Genomic DNA, 23,254 nt, shown 5'->3' on the forward strand with positions numbered 1-23,254 from the left:
AAGTGCTGAAGTATGAATATTATGACTTTAGTTTGGAATTTCAGGCGTCTGACACAGATGATGAAATGAAATTTTTTGTCTTGTCAATTTAAAAAATTTTTGTGATTTGTATTAAGAAGGTTGTATTTTACCTTACAAAGAGTAAATCCTGGGGCTTCTGGGTGGCTCAGTCAGTTGAGTGTCCAACTCTTGATTTTGGCTCAGGTTATGATCTCATTGTTCATGAGTTTGAGCCCCATATCAGGCTCTTTCTCCATCTTTCTGCCCCTCTCCTGCTCATGTGCACATGTTCTCTCTCTCTCAAAATAAATAAACTTTAAAAAAGTAAATCCAAATTCAAGGACCGTCTTCAGTGTGACTGTATGGCAAGGGAAAGCGAACAGCTTGGTAGTGTCCACCTCTGGTTATTGATGAGTTATCCTAAACTCGAGTATGCCCTGGCCTTGGCCCAATCACTTGGGTTGCTGTGCGTCCTGCCTTACCTGCTCCCAAGTGTTCATTAAGAGGAATTTTTAAACTACTTTAAAAATGGCATATCCAGATTACATTTTTAAGAACTATACATGCGATCCTTAGCTTGTAGGAAATTTTCCATGTCCATCAGGGATTAGATGGAGAGAGAGGGAAGAACAACAGAAAGTAGAGGCATTCATTTCTTCTTATAAAAGGAGGTTAAACAAATTCATTGATAAATGTTGCAAGGAAGGTATTTTAGAAAAGGACTTGAAAATGCCTAGTGACTTTTAGAAACTTCTCTTTACATGTCTTTGTTTTAATAATCTAAAATTACAGATCACTAATTATGAATGAGTAATGTGTTAATATATGCATAAAGCTATCCCATCTCTAAGTTGTATTGCCATTAACTGATCATTCTTCTTGATGGCTATGTTATCTCTTGTAGCATTATGGTTGCAGCTCTCTGAGTTCAGATCTGGCTCTATTATTTAATACTGAACTTAAACTTGGTACTTACCTCTATGTACCTTAGTTTCCCCATTGGTAAACAGACAATATAATGGATGCTATAGGATTATGAAGAGGGAGCAAATTCATACAGAGACCTTAGAATTGTGCTTACTAAAATTATTAGTTTATGGTACAATTACAGTATTCTTGAGGAAATCTTGTCATTATTTTTGCTCTCCATGTTTAGAAATGAACTGATAAGTATTGTAGATTAAAAATGCTTCCCACTCATGAATGGCACACTATTATATTTTAGATTATGTAGGTTTTTCTTTAAAGGCCAGTTACAGCTTACAAATTGAAATATTGTATTCTGGAAATAAAACTTTTGGGCTCAAATTTAAAAATAAAAAAATATTAAAGGAAATGAGTCATGGATGTAACTACCTTTCCTAAGAAGGTTAGAGTGCCCTTGACTGAGAACATCATTACTGTCCCCCAAATCTCATTTCTCAGTTTGTACCCTCTAGCCATGGAACTGAATTGCAGAGGGTTTATTGCTATGACATATACAGAAATCAGCCCATTTGTCGGTAGTCCTATCTGAACATATATATAAGTATAAACATAAAATTGATACAATTACTGTAAGATTTTGTACAACAAATTTAGTGATTTATCATTGAATGAAGGTAGATGAATGGAAATGGAAATAATAGCACAGCATACAAGATGGGCAATCTAGGCATCGTTTTGAGTTTTGTCATATGAAACATCGCTTGATTTTTGCTGTTGAACCACTGTGATTTTCTTCTCAGAGAATGGGAAGGCAAGCTCCTTCTGCTTCAAGAAATTCTGGATGAGTGGCTCAAAGTCCAAGCCACATGGCTATATTTGGAGCCCATTTTCAGTTCTCCAGACATTATGTCTCAAATGCCCGAGGAAGGAAGACGATTTACAACTGTGGATAAAACATGGAGAGATATAATGAAAAGTGTCATACAAGTAGGTAAAAATCTCTGCGAATGTAATTATTTGGTTGAAGTGACAAGACTTTTGTTTTCAAACCATTCTGAATCAGTCATTTTCTCTTCCTCCACATATGTTTCCTTTTCAGATATTATTTTAAAATCCCAGGAGCAAGAAATATCAAAACCAACTAGGTATCATCTGATAGTATCTTGAGGTCCAAAGTAATTTAAATTATTTAATAACTTATGGGTTTTTTAGTGGTTCCTACAGGATGCTTTGCTAGGAAGACACTGTATATAACACTCAATGTCCCCATCTATTCTGTGTCCCTTTGTTATGGGCTACACCACTACTGAGATGCACCATGGTGGAAACATGCTAGCATGCCACTCAATCAATGTTTCTCTTTAGACATCTAAAAAAAGATGAATTGCAAAGATAAATTTAAAAATAAATACAGTCATTGCAACTACTGTATTGTAAAGGATGGAAAATAACTGCATATGTTTAAAAAATACGAAACTTTATAAAGTAAAAAAAAATAATATAAAAAAAATAAAAATTAAAAAAAAATAAATAAATACAAACAAAATGCAATCAGTCAAAACACAAATACTGTGGAGGAGAACTTAAAATTTTAGTTAAGGATGGAATTTGGTAAATACTAGTAAGACTGAAAAAGATAGGATTTTTTTTTTGTTCAATTCAAAAGACATTTAGTGCCCACAAAGCAAGTTTGTATGTTACCAGGAAGGTGACATTAAAACAGAAGAAATATTAGTTATTAAATTATATTCATTTAATGTATGTAAATTTCTCCATTGGTGTTTTTGATCAAATACAATACTGTAAGGTAGGATAAGTATTATCTTAAAATTTTCCTACCCTAAAATACAAATACACATAATTTTATTAGCTAAACTTTGAAAACTGTGACTATAATCCTGAATGCTAATAATACTGTATCAACATCAACTATATGATTTGCTAGGAAAATATTCAGAAAGATAGATATGGATTGAATAAGTTTACTTCATTTTATGTAGTAATGCTTGAAACATATCTCTGCATAAAGTAAACTTTTATAAAATTAATCACACTAGAAATCTATATTTAAAGGACCTGTAGTGAGTCACACTGTAATACATTTAATCATCTTTAATGTGTTTTGAAAATTTCACCTTTCATATATTGTTTCCTTACAATGGGGCAAAGCCCTTATAACATGTGCACGTTTTCATTTGGAAAAGGATGAAGTAGAATTTTTTTGGCTGCCGCAAAAGCAAAAGGTAGATGTTTGTAGTCTCTTGGTTAAGATAATTTTTAAAATAAAAGATCCATTTTTTAAATCTGATCAAAATGCTTTTCGAAACCTCATATTGCTGGACACCTGGGTGACTCAGTTGGTTGAGCATCCAGCTTTAGCTCAGGTCATGATCTTATGGTTCGTGGGTTCGAGCCCTGCATCGGGCTCTGTGCTGACAGCTAGCTCAGAGCCTGGAGCCTGTTTCAGGTTCTGTGTCTCCCTCTCTCTCTGATCCTCCCCTACTTGTGCTGTCTCTCTCTGTCTCTCAAAAATTAATTAATTAATTAATTTAAAAAAAACAGAAAAAACAACCTCATATTGCTAAGGAAATTTTGTAAACATTTTTAGTGGCTTAGAAAAGGGCAGCTATACTGGGACTAGTAAACTAAGGAGGCAGATTTTCTATTCTATCAAACTGCTGAATTAAAAACAAACACGTACACCTAAAAGTAATAAAACACCATATTTTTTAAAAGAAAAACATACAAAGCAAAAAAAACCCCATAACTTACTCTTATTCCCGAATAAGCAATTTCTTTTGGGTGACACTTTTTTGCTTTTGCTGTAAGACCTGATCGTCTTCCTGAACTGGCTTTCCATTTTCTTTTTTGTCCATACTCTCCAAAGCTTTGAAAATAAACATTAGTCTGTATTCTCTCAGGAAGTCTAGAGAGTTGACCTGTGTAGTAGAGCCATCTAACATAGATTAAATGTTTGATACAAAAAGCCACCACTTTCCATCTGAGGAATTGGCTAATAAAGGTTCTTTTAGAACTAGGCAAGAGAAAAGGGTTCGAGGTTAAAACTAGACTGTAAAGGATAATTTCATGTTTGATACAAACTGCTAAAGACTCTTTCTCACGAGGAGTGAGACTTATTAACCTTTTAATATAATTCCAGAATTTTCCAGTCACCATTAAGATAGTTTTGCCGATGGGCCACATGGGTGACTCAGTCAGTTGAGTGTCTGACTTCAGCTCAGGTCATGATCTCGTGGTTCGTGAGTTGGAGCAGAGTTGGGGTCTGCACTGACAGCTCAGAGCCTGGAGCCTGCTTGGAATTCTGTGTCTCCCTCTCTCTATTCCCCTCCCCAACTCATGCTCCCTCGCTCACTCGCTCGCTCTCTCTCCACCTCTCAAAAATAAATAAACATTAAAAATTTTTTTAAGAAGAAAGTTTTCCCTATGAAGACTTAGCTACACCTGTTTCAAAACCTCAATCTCATGTTTTATCCAAAGCTCTTCTATTCCACACAGGGTAGGTAAACCTGAGGTTCTAGTGTTGGGGAGAGGCGGGGACTGCCCTCCCACACTTCTCTCTTTCCTGGGCTTGTTGCCTGGTGCTGGGACAGAGAATAAGGGATAGGAAGAGGGAGAGAGAGAAAGAGGAGAAGAGTGACAGAAGATTTACTGATATAACTAATCCAGCCAAATTGGCTGTCCTTTTCATCAGTAGTCATAAGATGGACAATCTCCTGTGAGTGGTGTCCAGGCACTGTATCTATACTATTGGTCATCACAACTCGTCTAGCTGCTTAATCAGTTGTGGACAGTTGAAGTCCACAGGTTGACTCAGTGTGGATGGGTGAAAGGCTTGTTGGCTAAGAGATTCTATGTTGAGTATTTCTCCCAGGTTTGTTCACCTTTTGTGAGATCTTGCTGCATATTCAATCTGACCTTCTGGTGGTGGCTATTACCACATTTCTCTCTTATGTGTGTCTCTGACCTATGCTATAGTAGTACTCCATAAGTCTTAATTTCATCTAGGGCTTGCCAGAAAGGGGGGGGGGGGGTCTAACTTTTGTACCTCTTATAACCTTGAGCACATGCTCTTTGCCCCTCCTTCTCCTGGACATCACACCTACCGTTTTCTCCCAGTGTTCTTTCCCTGCTCTTGTAGCACTAGAGCAGGTCAGTGCACCCAGTGATGGAGCAGAGTTGCAGTGGCTGAAGATATTGGCTTCCTCTCTCTTTTCAGACACTTGAAAACATTTTTAAGGAATCTCTTGGCCTCTTTCCTAAGATTCAGGGATGGATAGTTAATTGCCTCCCATTTGGAAGTGAAAGAAGTAGATAATCATTCTTCATGTATGTTGCACTCACTCCCAAACTTGACTTTTGACTCTTATGAGTTTCATTTGTATTTCATACAGGCAGAAGAATGCACTCTTGACTTCTCCCCAAAATTTTCCTCTTGTAGTCTAACCCGATCATAGTAGACAAAAATACCATCCCCCTGGTTGCTCAGATGAAAAACTTAGTGAGTCTTTTGTGTTTGTTCGTTCTTTCTTTCTTCCTTTCTTTTCTTTCTTTCATTTTCTTCCTTCCTTTCCTTTCTTTCTTTCTTTCCTTTCCTTCTTTTTTCCTTCCTTTGTTCATTCCTCCGTTCCTTCCTTCATTCCTTCTTTTCTTCGTTCTTTCTTTTTGTTCTTTAATTCTTTCTTTCTTTCTGCATTTCTTTTTGTTTTGTTTTGTTTTGTTTTATAGTTTATTGTCAGATTGGTTTCCATAAAACACACAGTGCTCATCCCCACAAGTGCCCTCCTCCATGCCCATCACGTTCCTTCCTTTCTCCCCCACCCCCATCAGCCCTTGGTTCATTCTCCATATTCAAGAGTCTCTCATGGTTTGTCTCCCTCCCTCTCCCCAACTATTTTTCTCCTTTCTGCTCCCCCATGGTCCTCTGTTAAGTTTCTCCTGTTCCACTTATGAGTGAAAACATATGGTATCTGTCCTTCTCCGCCTGACTTATTTCACATAGCATGACACTCTCGAGTTCCATCCATGTTGCTACAAATGGCCAGATTTCATTCTTTCTTATTGCCATGTAGTATTCCATTGTATATATAAACCACATCTTCTTGATTTATTCATCAGTTGATGGACATTTAGGCTCTTTCCATGATTTGGCTATTGTTGAAAGAGCTGCTCTGAACATTGGGGTACATGTGCCGCTATGTATGCATCAGCACTCCTGTATCCCTTGGGTAAATTCCCAGCAGTGCTATTGCTGCGTCATAAGGGAGTTCTATGACAATTTTTGAGGAACCTCCACACTGTTTTCCAGAATGGCTGTACCAGTTTACATTCCCCCCAACAGTGTAGGAAGGTGCCTGTTTCCCCACATCCTCACCAGCATCTATAGTCTCCTGATTTGTTCATTTTAGCCACTCTGACCAGCGTGGTCTGACAGCGTATCTCAGTGTGGTTTTGATTTGTATTTCCCTGATGATGAGTGGTGCTGAGTATTGTTTAATATGTCTGTTAGCCATCTGGATGTCCTCTTTGGAGAAGTATCTATTCATGTCTTCGGCCAATTTCTTCACTGTAATATTTGTTTTTCAGGTGTGAAGTTTGGTGAGTTTCTTAGAGATTTTGAATACTAGCCCTTTTTCCAATATGTCATTTGCAACTATCTTTCCTATTCCGTCAGTTGCCTATTAGTTTTCTTGATTGTGTCCTTTGCCATGCAGAAGCTTTTTATCTTGACGAGGTCCCAACAGTTCATTTTTTTTTTTCTTTATTGGGGGATGTGTCAAGTAAGAAATTGCTGCGGTTGAGGTCAAGGAGGTTGTTGCCTGTTTTCTCCTCTAGGGTTTTGATGGTTTCCTGTCTCACATTTAGGTCACTCATTCATTTTGAGTTTATTTTTGTGGATGGTCTAAGAGAGTCGTCTAGTTTCATTCTTCTGCATGTTGCTGTCCAGGTCTCCTAGCCCCACCTGCTAAAGAGGCTGTCATTTTTCCATTGGATATTCTTTCCTGCTTTGTCAAAGAATAATTGGTCATACATTTCTGGGTCCAGTTATGCATTCTCTATTCCATTAAATTCCATTGGTCTATGTGTCTGTTTTTGTGCCAATACCATACTGTCTTGATGACAACAGCTTTGTAGTAGAGGCTAAAGTCTGGGATTATGATACCTCCCATTTTGGTTTTCTTCTTCAATATTACTTTGACTATTCAGGGTCTCTTTTGGTTCTATACAAATTTTAGGATAGTTTGTTCTAGCTTTGATAAGAATGCTGGTACAATTTTGACTGGGATTGCATTGAATGTGTAGATTGCTTTGGGTAATAATGACATTTTCACAATGTTTATTCTTCCAATTCATGAGCATGGAATATTTTTCCATTTCTTTGTGTCTTTTTCAATTTCTTTCATAAATTTTCTATAGTTTTCATCATGCAGATCTTTTACATCGTTGGGTAGGTTTATTTCTAGGTGTTTTATGGTTTTTTGTGCAATTGTGAATGGGATCAGTGTCTTGATTTCTCTTTCTGTTACTTCATTATTGGTGTATAAAAATGCAACTGACTTCTGTACATTGATTTTGTACCCTGTGACTTTGTTGAATTCATGGATCAGTTCTAGTAGGCTTCTGGTGGAGTCTGTCGGGTTTTCCATGTAGAGTATCATGTCATCTGCGAAAAGTGAAAGTTTGACTTCATCTTTGCCAACTCTGATGCTTTTTATTTCCTTTTGTTGTCTGATTGCTGATGCTAGGACTTCCAGCACTATGTTAAACAACAGTGGTGAGAGTGGACATCCCTGTCATGTTCCTTTTGTCGGGGGAAAGCTCCCAGTTTTTCCCCATTGAGGATGACATTAGCTGTGGGCTTCTCATAAATGGCTTTTATGATGTTTAAGTAAGTTCCTTCTATCCTAACTTTCTTGAGGGTTTTTATTAAGAAAGGATGCTGTATTTTGCCAAGAGCTTTTTCTGCATCTAGACAGGATCATATGGTTTTTATCTTTTCTTTTGTTAATGTGATGTATCACATTGATTGATTTGTGAATATTGAACCAGCCCTGCAACCCAGAAATGAATCCCACTTGATCATGGTGGATAATTATTTTTTATGCTGTTGAATTCAGTTTGCAAGTATCTTGTTGAGGATTTATGCATCTGTATTCATTAAGGCTATTGGCCTGTAGTACTCTTTTTTTGTTGGGTCTCTGCCTGGTTTGGGAATCAAAGTGATGCTGGCTTCGTAGAATGAGTCTGGAAGTTTTCCTTCCATTTCTATTTTTTGGAATAGCTTGAGAAGAATGACTATTAACTCTGATTTAAATGTTGGGTAGAATTCCCCAGGGAAGCCACCTGGCCCCGGGCTCTTATTTGTTGGGAGATTTTTGATAACTGATTCAATTTCTTTACTGGTTATGGGTCTGTTTAGATTTTCTCTCTCTTCCCGTTTGAATTTTGTTAGTGCATGTGTGTTTAGGAATTTGTCCATTTCTTCTAGGTTGTCTAGTTTGTTGGCATATAATTTTTTATAGTATTCCCTGATAATTGGTTGTATTTCTGAGGGATTGGTTGTAATACATCCATTTTCATTCATGATTTTGTCTATTTGGGTGCTCTCTCTTTTCTCTCTGAGTAGCCTGGTTGGAGGTTTATTAATTTTGTTTATTTTTTCAAAAACCCAACTCTTGTGGCACCTGGGTGACTCAGTTGGTTAAGCAGCCAACTTCAGCTTTGGACATGATCTCACAGCTTGTGAGATCAAGCCCTGTGTCAGGCTCTGTGTTGACACCTCAGAGCCTGGAGCCTGCTTCAGATTCCCTCTCTCTCTGCTCATCCCCTGCATGATCATACTCTATCTCTCTGTCTCTGAAAAATCATAAATAAATGTTAAGCAAAAATTTTTAAAAAACACAACTCTTGGTTTCATTGATCTGCTCAACTTTTTTTAGGATTCTGTATTGTTTATTTCTGCCCTGATCTTTATTATTTCTCTTCTGTTGGATTTGGGGTGCTCTTGTTGCTCTGCTTCTAAGTCTTAGGTGTGCTGTTAGATTGTGTATTTCTGCTTTTTCTAGTTTCTTAAAATAGGCCTGGATTGCCATGTACTTTGCTTTTGGGACTGCCTTTACTGCATCCCAAAGAGTTTGTGTGGATTGTTGTATTTTCATTTTTATTTGTTTCCATATATTTTTTAAATTTCTTCCTAAGTGTCTGATTGGCCCATTCATTCTTTAATAGGGAGGTCTTTAACCTCCACACATTTTTTGAGATTTTCCAGACTTTTTCCTGTGATTGATTTCACAGACATATGTCTGAATGTGTGCATGGTATGATCGCAATTCTTTTATATTTATTGAGGGCTGCTTTAAGACCCAGTATATGATCTATCTTGGAGAATGTACCATGCACACTCAAGAAGAAAGTGAATTTCCTAGCCTCAGGATGTAGAGTTCTAAATATATCTGTCAAATTCATCTGTTCCAATGTGTCATTCAGGTCCATTGTTTCTTTAGTGATTTTCTGTCTAGTTGATCTAGCCATTGCTGTAAGTGGAGTATTAGAGTCCCCTGATATTAGCATATTCTTATCAATGAGATTGTTTCTGTTTGTGATTAATTATTTTATGTATTTGGGTGCTTCTGAATTCAGTGTGTAGACATTTTTATTGTTAGCGCTTCCTGATGGATAGACCCTGTAATTGTTATATAATGCCCTTCTTCATCTCTTGTTACTGCCTTTAAAGTCCAGTTTGTCCAATATAAGTATGGCTACTCCAGCTTTCTTTTGACTTCTAGTTGCATGATAGATATTTCTCCATCCTTTCAATATGAAGGTATCCTCTGGTCTAAAATGAGTCTCTTGTGGACAGTAAATAGATGGATTTGGGTTTTTTTAGCCATTTTGACACCCTGTATCTTTTGATTAGAGCATTTAGTCCATTTACATTGAGAGTTGTTATTGAAAAGTATGGGTTTAGAATCATTGTGTTTTCTGTAGGATTCATGCTTGTAGTGGTGTCTCTGGTACTTTGTATTCCTTGCAACATTTCCCTCATAGAGTCCTCCTTAGAATTTCTTGTGGAGTTGGTTTCGTGATGATGAATTCTCTCAATTTTTGTTTATTTGGGAAAACCTATATCTCTCCTATTCTGAATGACAGGCTTGCTGGATAGAAGATTCTTGGCTGCATATTTTTTCTGTTCATCACAATGAAGATTTCCTGCCATTCCTTTCTGGCCTGCCAAGGTTCAGTAGATAGGTCTGCAGTTACTCTGATAGGTCTCCCTTTGTAGGTTAGGTCCCCTTTATCCCTAGCTGCTTTCAGAATTCTCTCTTTATCTTTATATTTTGCCAGTTTCACTATATGTCATGCAGAAGATCAATTTAAGTTACATCTAGAGGGGGTTCTCTGTGCCTCTTGGATTTCAATGTCTGTTTCCTTCCCCAGACTGGGGAAGTTCTCAGCTATAATTTGTTCAAGTGCCCCTTCAGGCCCTTGTTCTCTCTCTCCTTCTTCTGGAATTCCTATGATAAGGATGTTGTTCCAGTTGATTGCATCACTCAGTTTTTGAATTCTCCTTTTGTTCTCCTGGATCAATTTGTCCCTCTTTTTCTCACCTTCCTCTTTTTCTATAATTGTGTCTTCTAATTCACCTGTTTTCCTCTCTGCCTCTTCAATCTGTGCAGTGGCTGCCTCTATTTTATTATGCACACCTCATTTATAGTGGTTTTTAATTCATCACAACTATTTTTAAGGTCCATAATCTTTGTAACAATAGCTTCTCTGGTGTCTTTCATGCCTTTTTCAAGGCCAGTGATTAATTTTATGACTATTGTTCTAAATTCTTGGTTAGTTATTTCCTTATATTTGTGTTGACCAATTCTTTTTTTTGTTTTTTATGTTTTTTATTTATTTTTGAGAGAGACAGCTTGAGCAGCAGAGGGTTGAGAGAGGGAGATACAGAATGCGAAGCAGGCTCCAGGCTCTGAGCTAGCTGTCAGCACAGAGCCTGAAGTGGGACTTGAACTCACGAACCTTGAGATCATGACCTGAGCTGAAGGCGGACCCTTAACCGACTGAGCCACCCAGGCGCCACTGTTTTGATCAATTCTTTAACTGTCATTTCTTTCTGGAATTTCTTTAGAAGAGAATTCTTCTGTTTCATCATTTTGCCTAGCTTTCTGTTTCTTGTAAGTTTTAAAAACTTGTTATGCACTCTGTACCTGTGAGTTCTGCCATGTTAAAGGAGGCTCATTGACTGCTCAGGGCCTGTCCATTTAGGAAGTGTTCTTTTAATGTTGTCCCTTGGTCTCTCATTGTGCCTTTGGTTTTATTTCTCCACTCGTAGTGATATTTGGGACTCTCCACCATGTGTAACTTGGCATTTTCCTTGAGGTAGCCCTGGAAAGCAAAACAGACAAACAGGGAACAAAAGCACTCGAAGACACAGACAAATCAAACAAACAAGCAAACTGAAAACAATAATAACAATAACAACAACAACAAAAGAAAAAGGGCAGTCTAAAAGCATAAAACCAGAAATCCCAGCTACAAATAAAAAGCAGGATGGAAGAACATATACAAATAGAGAAATGACAGGGGTGGGGAGAAAGAGAAATTGAACATTGAACATTGACCAAGCAGAGAGACTAAAAGTCTTAATTCAGAGAGAGAAAAAGGAGAATATGGTAGGAGGAGAGGAGAAAGGAAGATAATGTTACCCAGAGAAACTATATAGTCAGATTATTCCAGAGCAAGAAAGGAAGTTAGGAGGGTGGTGTATAATATGCATCAAGAGAATGGATTAAATGTGACTACGTAAGCAATTGGAGTGCTGAGTCCAGAGGAGGGGAGACATGAGAATGAGATAAGGGAAAATATATCTGAATAGCAAGAATTGGTTGAGCCTTAAGGAATGCATCAATGTTGGTCTTGCCCCAGGCTCCAGAAAAAAAAAAAAAAAAAGGCAGCTCTCCAGAGCAGGTGGGTGTGGTTTGGTATAGGAAGGTCTTGTCTCCACTGTGGGTCCTTCGGGACTCTCCCTGAGGCCCTGCCTTGGTGGTTGTGGGGAGAAAAATGGCGGCGCCCCAGTCCCTTCTTGAAGCAAGCATCGGAAATCACTCTTTAGGTACAATCTCCCTGTGCCTTGGGTGTAGCCAAGGTGAGCCTTGTTCTTTGTCCCCAGCCCCGCCTCTTTTCAGATCTTAGTCCATGAGCTTTATTTTTTTTAATTTATAATAGTTTATTGTCAAATTGGTTTCCATATAACACCCAGTGCTTCTCCCCACAAGTGTCCCCCTCCATGACCATCACCCCCCCTCCTCCTTCAGTCCTCGGTTGTTTTTCAGTATTCATGATAGTAGTCTCTCATGATTTGTGTCCCTCGCTCTCCCCAACTCTCTTTCCCCCTTCCCCTCCCTATGGTCCTCTGTTAAATTTCTCCTGTTAGTCCTATGAGTGCAAACATATGGTATCTGTCCTTCTCTGCCTGGCTTATTTCACTTAGCATGACACCCTCGAGGTCCATCCACTTTGCTACAAACGGCCATATTTCGTTCTTTCTCCTTGCCATGTAGTACTCCATTGTATCCACGAGCTTTAATGATACCGCTGGAAATGTACTCCCCCAGGCCTGGCGACTTCCCAGCAGGGGATTGAGTAGGGGCAGTAGGGTTGCAGTTTCTCCTGGCGCCGCCTGGAACCGGGGCACCCAGCCCAAAGAAAGCTCTGCAGTTAGAGACAGGATCTCTCTCCAAGCACCCTGTGGTTAGAGACGGGATGATAGGACCCCTCTCTGTCCTGGGCCGAGGTTTTCCTCTTCTCCAGGGACAGTTCTGTGAGCAGTTTCAGCCACTCTTTCTCTTCCCCTGGTCTCTCGGCAGAGGGGGCTCCCTCCCCTCCGAGCCTCCATGTCCCGGCCCGTTTTTATCTTCCCAGTTGGCAATCACGCACTTATGAGGCTGTCTTTCTTAGTAGAATCTGTCTCTTTTCCTCCCAGACTTTTGCGGTCCAGTGTCCTTTGGCTTCAGTCCTTCTTTGAGAGATGCGGGCAGGAAGTACGAAGCTCCCTATTTCTCTGCCATTTTGCCTCTTTCTTTCTGTCCTCCTTCTTTCCTTTTCTTTCCCTTGTAAATATGACCACTTGGCATCACACATCTCACTTCTTCATAGTAAGCTGGAAAGCTGAAATCCACATCTCTCAGACACCTAGCATCTAGTATTTTGGCAGTGAGTCAGACTTACACAACTATAAACTCTCTTGTGCAGTTTTGGAAAGCAGGAGTGAAGCAGTAGCCTTCTTCTTGCCATCTTAGCTTTTTCTGCTGTCAGGCAAGGTCATGAACACATGACTTCTTTTTTGTTTGTTTTTCTTTTCTAGCAGGACTTAATGTCTGGTCGTCAGTTTTATAGGTCTTCAGGGGCAGTGATGACGGTGGCTTTCTGAGCCCTAGAGTCACAGCTACTGCAGTGTGTTCCTGAATGCACTGTTACAGTGGTGGCAGTATCCTTTGGTCCTGACTGGGTCAGGAGTAGAAATGCTCCTGGAAGTTCAGTTCCACAGTCTTAAGGGTGTCTCCTGAAAGCCCAGCTTAGAGTGTACTCCCCCAGACCACCTGATGATTTTGTAATTACTTAATTCCCTATGTTAGATGTCTTTTTTGTTTAATGTACCAAAAAGGATTTTGCACTGAACTCTGAATAAATGTATAAACACCTCAAAGATGGAACTAGGATTGTTTATATGACCAGTTGGGCTGTAGAATCATGAAAATCTAGTTACCATTTGAAAACGGAACACTGGTGGTACCCGGCATACAGTACAAAAATCACTTAAATGATGCTCTTGGTCTTCTGGAAAGAAGAGTCTTATTTTATAGGCAATCCTTTGGTGGTCTGAGTGGCTGCCGGAATGAGACAGTATGGTAGGCTCTGAGATAAAAGGGATATGAGATGCACTGAATTCTTTCAAAAGCACTAGAGAAATTAAGGAATGAAATGGCTTAATTCAGAGTTTAAAACTAGCTCAAGACATAGTCAGAGGACTAAGGAACTCCTGTGATTGCACTCAGATAGACTCTTATTTCTCATCACCCAAAAATGAGTGATAGCGTCTGATTCAGTGAGTTGCCAAATTACAATGTAATTTAATTGATAGCCTTGCCAGGTCTGTTACGTGAAATGTAGATGACTTACCGGGAAAGAGTAGGATGGTGAGAGCTGGAAATGGGGACCTCTGGGTTAAATTGGTGGACTCTGGGTCCCTGACCCTCCTACTGCTGAGCCTCCCTTGTCAGAAGCCTTAGTAGAAACCTGAAAAACATGCAAGGCAGTGTATCCCAAGGACTACTCTGTGAATCCACATTTTATCTTTTAGTGCTTAAAAGCCTTAATGAGTATCTTACAAGTTTTCTGTTGTCCAGGGATTTCTGATTAGGAACTTTATGCTTTTGGAAGTTGACTGAACTGGCCAGAGCTTAATTCCATTAAGTATATGAAATGTTACTTTCTGTGAAGCTTCCTGGCAGCAGTAATTAGAATGCTTTCTCTCTATACCCAAATTCAAGTGTCAGGCCCCTGATCCTCACAGGTTTAAAAATGCAAGTCAACCAGTAGGTTGTCATTTGAAGTGTTGAGAGTAGTGATACGTGTGCTGCAAAAGAGGACACATAAAATTTGTAAAATTGTTCCTTTTACCTGTGTGTGTGTGTGTGTGTGTGTGTGTGTGTGTGATTAACATATATATATATATATGGTTAACAATTCCTTTTCTTCCCCTCCAGGAGACATAAAGTAAATAAAGTGTCAAGGGAGTCACATTGAGTTTCAAATTGCTAGTAGTTTCCTATTAGACCATCTTATTATGTCCTGAGAACACGGCTAATAAGCTCCATCCCGGTGCAACATGGAAGGTTGTACATTCCTTGAGTTCCTCTGTATGTCTACAGATGAACCTCATCCTGCGTTTGTTCATGTTTCAACACATGCGGATGGAATGCCTACTGTGGACCAAGATTTTATGGCAGTCCTTAAAGGAACTTACAGCCAGTTTTATTTTACAATGATAAATAGCTTACCAGAAGGATGGCAGATTATAAACTGTTCATATTAACTCCGTAAAACTGACGGGGTGGAGTAACTGCCTGCACCTTCCTCCCACCCCCTCCCCCAATAATGTCTTCCTGTCTGTTTCAGTCTATTCAACAGACAGCTATGGAAGAGAAAATGGAGAGGGTAGTTTCAAGTATAGGTTGTTCCTATATTTAGACCTTTTTAGGTGCTTCAACTATTTTCTCTAATTTGGTCCTCATGACAAATTTTAGAAAGGGCTCTTATTCACATTTTAAAGATAAAATAGAGCCTTCGGATTAAGTAAATGAGCCCAGGTCAGGCAGGTAATAAGGAGCATTGGGGTTTAGGAACCAGGTCTGTGCTTTCCTTTATCTGATGCAGTCTTTATGAAGTTCACCTTCTCACAGGAAGAAAGTGAAGGAACTGTTCCACTCATAGATTTATATATATTTTTTCATAAGTTCACATGCAAAGGTATGTAGATTGCCTTTGTTCACTCAGAGCTAGCATGTTTGGTTCAGTCATTGAGCTAATCTGGCTAACTAGGTTTGACCTCAGGAATTCAATAAAAAGTTTTTTACACTTGAATTTTAAGTGTTTCCAGTATTTCTTTTGTAATTATTATATTTAGGGAAAGAAGTATGAACTTTTGTTAAATAGCTGAATTTTTCGAGGCACCTGGGTGGCATGGTTGGTTGGGCGTCCAACTTCGGCTTGGGTCAGGTCATGATCTCACGGGTTAGTGGGTTTGAGCCCTGCATTGTCAGCACAGAGCCTGGATCTTCAGCTTCTGTGTCTTTCCCTCTCTCTGATCCTCCCTTGCCTCTGCTTGTCTCTCAAAAATAAGTAAACATAAAAATTAAAATAAAAATTAAATAGCTGAATTTTTCTTTAGCTTTTAAACCTTAGATCCAAAGTAGCAATATTGCAATAAATTCTTTGAAAATAAAACAAATATTATATTGTTAATATGTGAAAGGGGTTTTTCACATTTATTAGCAACTATTCACCTTTTTTTTTTTTCCAACAAGGAAAAACATACTTCACCAGAAGGTGGCACTCTGAGAACACCATTTTGGATTTTGGATTTAGGAGTTCAAGAGTGCTTCTATTTCCTTTCTTTATGGAATGAATTGCACATTTAAATGATGATCTGAGTCTTTGTCATGCTTCTTTCTACATTTGGTTTAAAAAATGTTTAAACATAAAACTGTTAAGAAATAAAATGTCTTTTAAATACTGTGTCTTTAAAGATAAGTTAATATAGGGGTATCTGGGCAGCTCAGTCAGTTAGGCATCCGACTTCAGCTCAGGTCATCATCTCCCAGTTCATGGGCTTGATCCCCTGAGTTGGATCCGCTCTCTCTTCTCTCTCTGCCCTTCTTCCACTTGTTTCTCTCTCGCTCTCTTTCTCAAACTAAATAAACTTAAAAATATAAAGATAAGTTAATATACTGATATGTTACATATTTCATGTGAACCTGTTTTACTGACAAAACAGGTATTATTGATAATTATATTATTCTTTGAGTCAATTGTTGTTTCCAAGTTATGTTGTTAAAATTCAGAACAAAGCAAGGGTGCCTGGGTGGCTCAGTTGGTTAAGTGTCTGACTTCAGCTCAGGTCATGATCTCACGGTTCATGAGTTCAAACCCACAGCCCCGTGTCAGGCTTTGTGCTGACAGCCTGGAGCCTGCTTTGGATTCTGTGTCCCCCTCCTCTCTGCCCCTCTTATGCTCTGTCCGTCCCTCTCTATCAAAAATAAACATTAAAAAAAGGTTTTAAAAAGCAAAGCAGAAAAGTATATCTTTCCTTTTTGACTGCATTCAAAGTATATTAACAAAAAACATTTTAGAGGGTCCTGCAGAAGAATAAAATTTCTGCATGGAACAGTTTACAGCTAGCATTTTTGGTTGATCTCTTACTTAAAGCTGAGGACTACAAATAAGCTAAATTAGTTATTCTTGAAATTCCATGTTCAATCTTTTAACATTTTCTTAATTTAATATCTATACATTTTCTAAAATGTCCTGTTACTTGTATTAATAAATGTACTAGTGTGTTCTCACAAGGTTTATTATGTGGTCTGGTGATTAAAATCTCTAATGTGTTTTAGTATCTTTTCCTTAAAAAAAAATTCTTTTTTTTTGAGACAGCACAGGCAGAGGAGGGACAGAGAGGGAGACACGAATCCAAGGCAGGCTCCAGCCTCTGAGCTGTCAGCACAGAGCTGGACACAGAGCTTGAACTCACAAACCCTAGATCATAACCTGAGCCAAAGCCAGACGCTTGACCGACTGAACCACCCAGGCACCCCTAGCATCTCTTTCCAACACATTGATGCTTATTTAGTAAAGAACTTTTCTTACTTTGTCATTGATATCAATGTTGAACACTGACTTTGGAATTAAAAGGCCAACACTATACCTAGAATGACATCAATCAGGTGTTAAAGAAAAAGAAGGGAAAATAATTTTATTTCAACTATATCTAGATCACATTTCAATGTGTTTCTAAAGATTTTCATAAACCTGTTGGTTCTTTATTTGGCCATTTTGATAAATCAATAAACTATTTACTTTTTAAAAATATCAGTTCTAAAGATCAGCTTTCAGTTACAATTCTTACCTTGTATCTAGAGAATAAAAGAAAGCTCTTTTAAATACTTGACTGTGATTAAATGGCTTTAAGCCAAAGAGCTCAGTTGCACTTTTCTGTTATAAAATACTCAAAAGTCCATGCCTCAAAGGTAGCATAGTTTGAGTTTCTAGAGTGTTCAGGAAGAGTAGCCCTGAAACAAGCAGTGTTACCGTGTAGTTCCAACTACAGTTTTTGCAAATGTAAGATTTTTATTGAAAACTCCTTTCTTCCTCCTCAAACGCTTGTATTTTTATTTACAGTTATAAAACAGGGATTGTGCTATTTTATTATCAATAACAATATTTGAAGTAATAATGATGATTTATCATTTTAGAATACTTTCCTCAATGAATAAAAGACAAACAAATCTCATACTGTTTTGTTTCCTCCATCCTTCCTGTGAGTTGCCTGTCCTTGCCCTAACCCACTGCATGAGCGCTCACCCCCTAACCCTCTCTTCCCCCCCACCCCTCATGCTCATTTTCTCTCATACTTAACAACTTAGAATGCGACACTGTGAGCAACATCACTAAGGACCATGTCAACATGACTCTTACTAATTAAGGAGGCTAGTTAGACCTAGAGTATGTGAGGCTACTTTTTTAAAAATATTCATTTTAAATTTTGGTTGACCTTTGTTTGACTAAAAATATGCCATCTCAAATATTATATGAATACACATAAAGCTAGCATCTGATATTTTTGAGTTGGGTGTTTTTTATGTTTAGGATAAACATGTTCTACAAGTTGTAACTATTGAGAAAATGCTGGAAAGGCTGAAAAAATCAAATGAACTTTTGGAACTCATTCTTAAAGGACTTAATGAATATTTGGAAAAGAAACGTCTCTTCTTCCCCAGATTCTTTTTCTTGTCTAATGATGAACTTCTTGAGATTCTGTCTGAGACTAAAGATCCCACTAGGTAAGTAACTTACAAACATAGCACATAGCTAAATTTATCTGCTTAAATTTACTTTTTAAAATAAGGCAGGAAATAGATATAATTATGTTCATGAACATTGTCAATATTATGAATAACCAATGTAATTATTTAAAAACATAAATAATGTCATTGAAGGTTATTTTTACAAATGTGATGAATCTTGGGGAGGATTTCATATTTTATCGATTTTCGCCTACAGATTTTCCAGAACATCTCACTCTCAGTGGCCTACCATGACCCACATGGGTGGTGTCCCGTTATTCGTCCTTCCAGGTCTACTGTAAGAGCGGCAGGCTCCTGCATCAGTGTACTCTTATCTTTGCAGAAGTTTGACTTCTTTTACCTCTTCTAGATTTTTGTGGAAACATGCTCAAAGGTCTGCCCCTCAGGAAGACTTTCCTTGACCACTGTATTTAAAATAGTAACCCTTGGGGCGTGTGGGTGGCTCTGTCGGTTAAGTGTCCGACTTAGGCTCAGGTCATGATCTCGCGGTTTGTGAGTTCGAGTCCCACCTCCGGGGCTCTGTGCTGAAGCTTAGAACCTGGGGTCTGCTTTGGATTCTGTGTGTGTGTGTGTGTGTGTGTGTGTGTGTGTGTGTGTGTGTGTGTCTGCCCCTCCCCCGCTCACACTCTCTTTCTCTCTCTCAAAAATAAAATAAACAGTAAAAAAAGTAGAATGGCAACCTTTCCGGCACTGCCTAGCCAGTGGATTATCTTCATAACCTTTATTTCCTTTGGCTTCTTTTTTATCATCTGGAATATGCCATAATGTACTTATTTGTTTACCGTCTGATTTCTGCTAGCAGAATATAAGCTCCATGACAGCAGAGACTTTGGACTTCTTTTTTTCTCTGATGGTGATTCCCAATTCCTTAGAAGAGTGTATGTCTAGTAGACAGCAGACAGTGAATGGATAGTTATTAAATTTGTTAGTTTCATGTCTTGTGCTTTCAAAGTGGAGACAAGCAATTGACAAAAAGATCAATTTAGGCTCAGATTTGCATCTGAATTTTTATATTCTGCTTTATTGCATATTGAAAGATAAATTCAACTGGTTATTAGTAATCTGCCCAAAATAAGGGGTTTAGTCACTTCCTTCTATATTATGACTGCAATTGGATACCTTTGAAGCTGTTGATTTAGTAAACTGTGAAGTACTGAAAGTGCTAAACCCAGTTCATAATTTGCAAGCAGTCTCTGAAGATCCCAGTTGAAAAAGCTAGTTTTGCGCATTTGAAGATTCTTCCAATTAGTGTATTATCTGCTAGTCAAGATTGGTTTGCTCCTTATGTTACTTTTAACATCTTTCAGTTCATTGTGTCAGAAACAAAGCCTCATGGGGGTCTTGTCTGTAGCTTTTACTGTAATTGTAGTTTTACGGATCTTTTTGTGATTATTCAATTGATGATGACCTACTGGACTGTATAATCCATACAGGCAGGGATTGTGTCTTTTTCCCTCAGCCTTTCATCTCCAGCAGCATCTAGCAGGGGCCTGACACATGATGCACATTTATAAATTGTGAATGAAGATTGGTACACAAAAAACACTGAAAGTTAAGGAACTGCTTTAATTTGATTAATTCTCTTGAACGTTTTCTCCCCTGACAGGGTGCAACCTCACTTGAAGAAATGTTTTGAAGGAATTGCAAAGGTAGAATTTACAGAAACTCTAGATATTACTCACATGAAGAGTAGCGAAGGAGAGGTTGTGGAACTCACAGAGACCATTTCAACAGCCAAAGCCAGAGGTCAAGTGGAGAAGTGGTTGGTTGAATTAGAGAGAGTTATGATTAAATCCATCCACAAGGTACTCGACTGTATTTATTAATTATCATTTCTAGTAAATATATAGAATATTAATATATCATGGGGGCACCTGGGTGACTCAGTCAACTGAGCATGCAACTCATGATCTTAGGGTCATGAGTTTGAGCCCCACATTGGGGATAGAGATTACATTAAAAAATATCTGCTTAATAAATGCACTGTTTTTTAGATAGAAATTGAGTCCTGAGTTACCAATTAAATTGTAATAGATAGCTTAAAGACAAAGATATAGTCTATGAAATTAATTTCATAGGGAATCACTTGAAAAATGGGACAAAATGCCATCCGTACTACAGAAAACTTGGGTTTCTTGGATTTTAGTTATAAATCCCTATTTCTTACAGCTACAAGCTAGTTCTTTCATCATTAATTAAGTGCACCTTGGTCTACAGAGTATGTCTTTAGTCTTGCTTTGCATGGATTTCTCTAAAATTTTATATGATTCTCCTATATATATATATATATATATATTTCTGTAGTGAGCCTTTTTGTCCTTTTTGTATACATACAAAATATGTATGAAAATGTTAGAAAATCACAAATACATCCTATAATTAATGATAACTTCATATTTTTCATATCTCCTGAAACACCAACTCAGTCATTTGTAATTATTTTATCAGTAGAAAATTTCAAGTCATGGAAACAAATACAGATTAATTGAGCACTTAATTCATCTTTTACTATCTATGGACTTAACATTCAAGTTTTCCATAAGAATAAAAATCGTGATTGAACTGGGGATCAGGAGAGCAGGAATGAAAAGGAATCTCATCCTAAATTAACAACAGTTAATGCATTAATTTTTCAGATTTCTCATGCATTGTTGAAAAAATTCATTGGCATCTAAGTGTTTAATGTATATAATGTGCCATAGTGTTGCTTCTTCTTCTTAAATATAGCTTTAATATCTGCCTGTATAATAGTTCTTCAGTAGATATAAAGTCATTTGGAGTTTTTCGTTCTCCCTATTGTGGATTAAATTAGAGTGAATGTCCTTATGGATATAGCTGGTTTCTTTGATTGAATTATTTCTTACGATAATTTCTCATGTGTTGGACCACTAGGTCAAAGAGATGAGGTTTCACAGGCCTTGGTGCATATTGACAAATAAGGTTTATTTTATTTATGCAGCTTTAAGCAATGTAAATGAATTCCACTTTGACCACTATTTACCAGGCTTGGTTATATGGTTTGGTAATTAAGGCATATAGTGATAACTCATTGCTTTAGACGTATCCAATACAATTACAATTATTCTTTAAGTTTTGTTAGAGTGCTTAGAAAGGGTAGTTTGGTTGCCATTTCAGAGCACTGAGATGGGGTGGCAAGGAAAATATCATCTCCAAATGTTCTTATGTAAGTTTGTGTTACTGAAATGTGCAAATACAATATAAAGTAATACAAATAGAGATGTGTGTTACTATGTTTTACTGTATGTATTCACATGCAGGAAAGACCATTGCATGCAAAAGTAAGTGAATTTTAGGTCATTTATAAATAATAAAGTCATGTTCTTGGCACTTGTGCCCTTTTATCCTACTGGATTATCATGTGTATGTTACTTCCAAAATATACATGTACTTATATACGTGTATATATATCTGGCACACATAGATATATTTTACAAACAATATTGTAGAACTTTTTATAATTGTATTTCTCCTCATTCAACTATAGAAATTGTCATTTAGATTTTAAAGTCTTCCTCTTGTTCTTTGCATACTGTCCTTCTAGAATGCATCTCTACTCCATTTTTTGACATTTCTGTACTGTACCTCCAGTTTCTATGTTTCTCCCATCTCTCAGTTGCTTATTTTCACCTGCCCTTTCTCTGGTTCCTTCTGGCCTTAGAAATTTTCTTTGCTATCAATACCAACACTGTCCTTCATCTCTGTTCAGCTCCATAAATACCCTAGCTAGACTAGAAATCCAGAAAGGCTCATACATCCTTACATAGTTCTCAAAAAAGTCTAATTTTGACAGTCTCTTCTGAAACTGAACATTAAAGTGAGTATCACCTCATAGACAACATGACTATTTTGGGTTGATAGAAAAAATCAGAATGTTTCTCACTGATGGCTGATAGAAAAAGTAGATGTGTCAATCCACTAAAAACATATGTAGGAAAAATATATAAATTAGGCTTAAATCATGTTGCAAAGAACATAAATAAGACTTTCTGACTTTTCTGCTTCTTTTTTTTTCCAGAAATAATTGTTGTTTAATTAACATTTTACATTTTTTATGTATACATACATCCATATGGACGTTTGGCAAAAGTTGGTCATACTGTATTTGGTCTTATTTAACAATTCTCTCCTTTTTACTTACAATTTTGTGAACATCAATCATAAAGTTAAGTACTCTTCAGAAATAAATTTATGAGAAACAGATACTAATTTCCATTTATACAACAATGTATTAGAAAACTCATCAGTTAAACATGAGTAAACAAAAGTTAACATAAATACTTTTAGAAGTAATTATGATGAAACTTTTATATGTGGGGCTTGAACTCACAAACCATGAGATCATGACCTGAGGTGAGATCAAGAGTTGGATGCTTAACCAACTGAGCCACCATGACACTCCTCTGCCCATTTTTTTTTTTTTTTTTTTTTTTTTTTTTTTTTAGGAGAGCAAACCAAAGTTTAATGGCAGGAATGTGTCCTTTAACCCGTCATTCTGGAAAGATAGATGCTTCTCTCTTCCCCTAAAAGAGAGATGACCTTGGCTGAAACAATCCTTTCTTTTCTTTTTTTTTTTTATTATTTTTTTTTACTTTATAAAGTTTCATATTTTTTTAACATATGCAATTATTTTCCATCATTTA

General features: G+C 37.4%; 1 protein-coding gene across 1 annotated transcript in view; it reads left to right on the forward strand.

Annotated features, from left to right (window-relative positions):
* The window catches only part of DNAH7 (dynein axonemal heavy chain 7), a 271,651-nt gene that overhangs the window by 84,722 nt on the left and 163,675 nt on the right, over positions 1-23,254 (forward strand). Inside the window, exons 19-21 of the mRNA XM_029934194.1 lie at positions 1,728-1,914; positions 18,376-18,569; positions 20,200-20,398. Of these exons, the coding sequence (XP_029790054.1) occupies positions 1,728-1,914; positions 18,376-18,569; positions 20,200-20,398 (580 nt within the window). The remainder of the gene's footprint in view (positions 1-1,727; positions 1,915-18,375; positions 18,570-20,199; positions 20,399-23,254) is intronic.

Source organism: Suricata suricatta, chromosome 3 (assembly GCF_006229205.1).
Source record: "Suricata suricatta isolate VVHF042 chromosome 3, meerkat_22Aug2017_6uvM2_HiC, whole genome shotgun sequence".
Taxonomy (NCBI): domain Eukaryota; kingdom Metazoa; phylum Chordata; class Mammalia; order Carnivora; family Herpestidae; genus Suricata; species Suricata suricatta.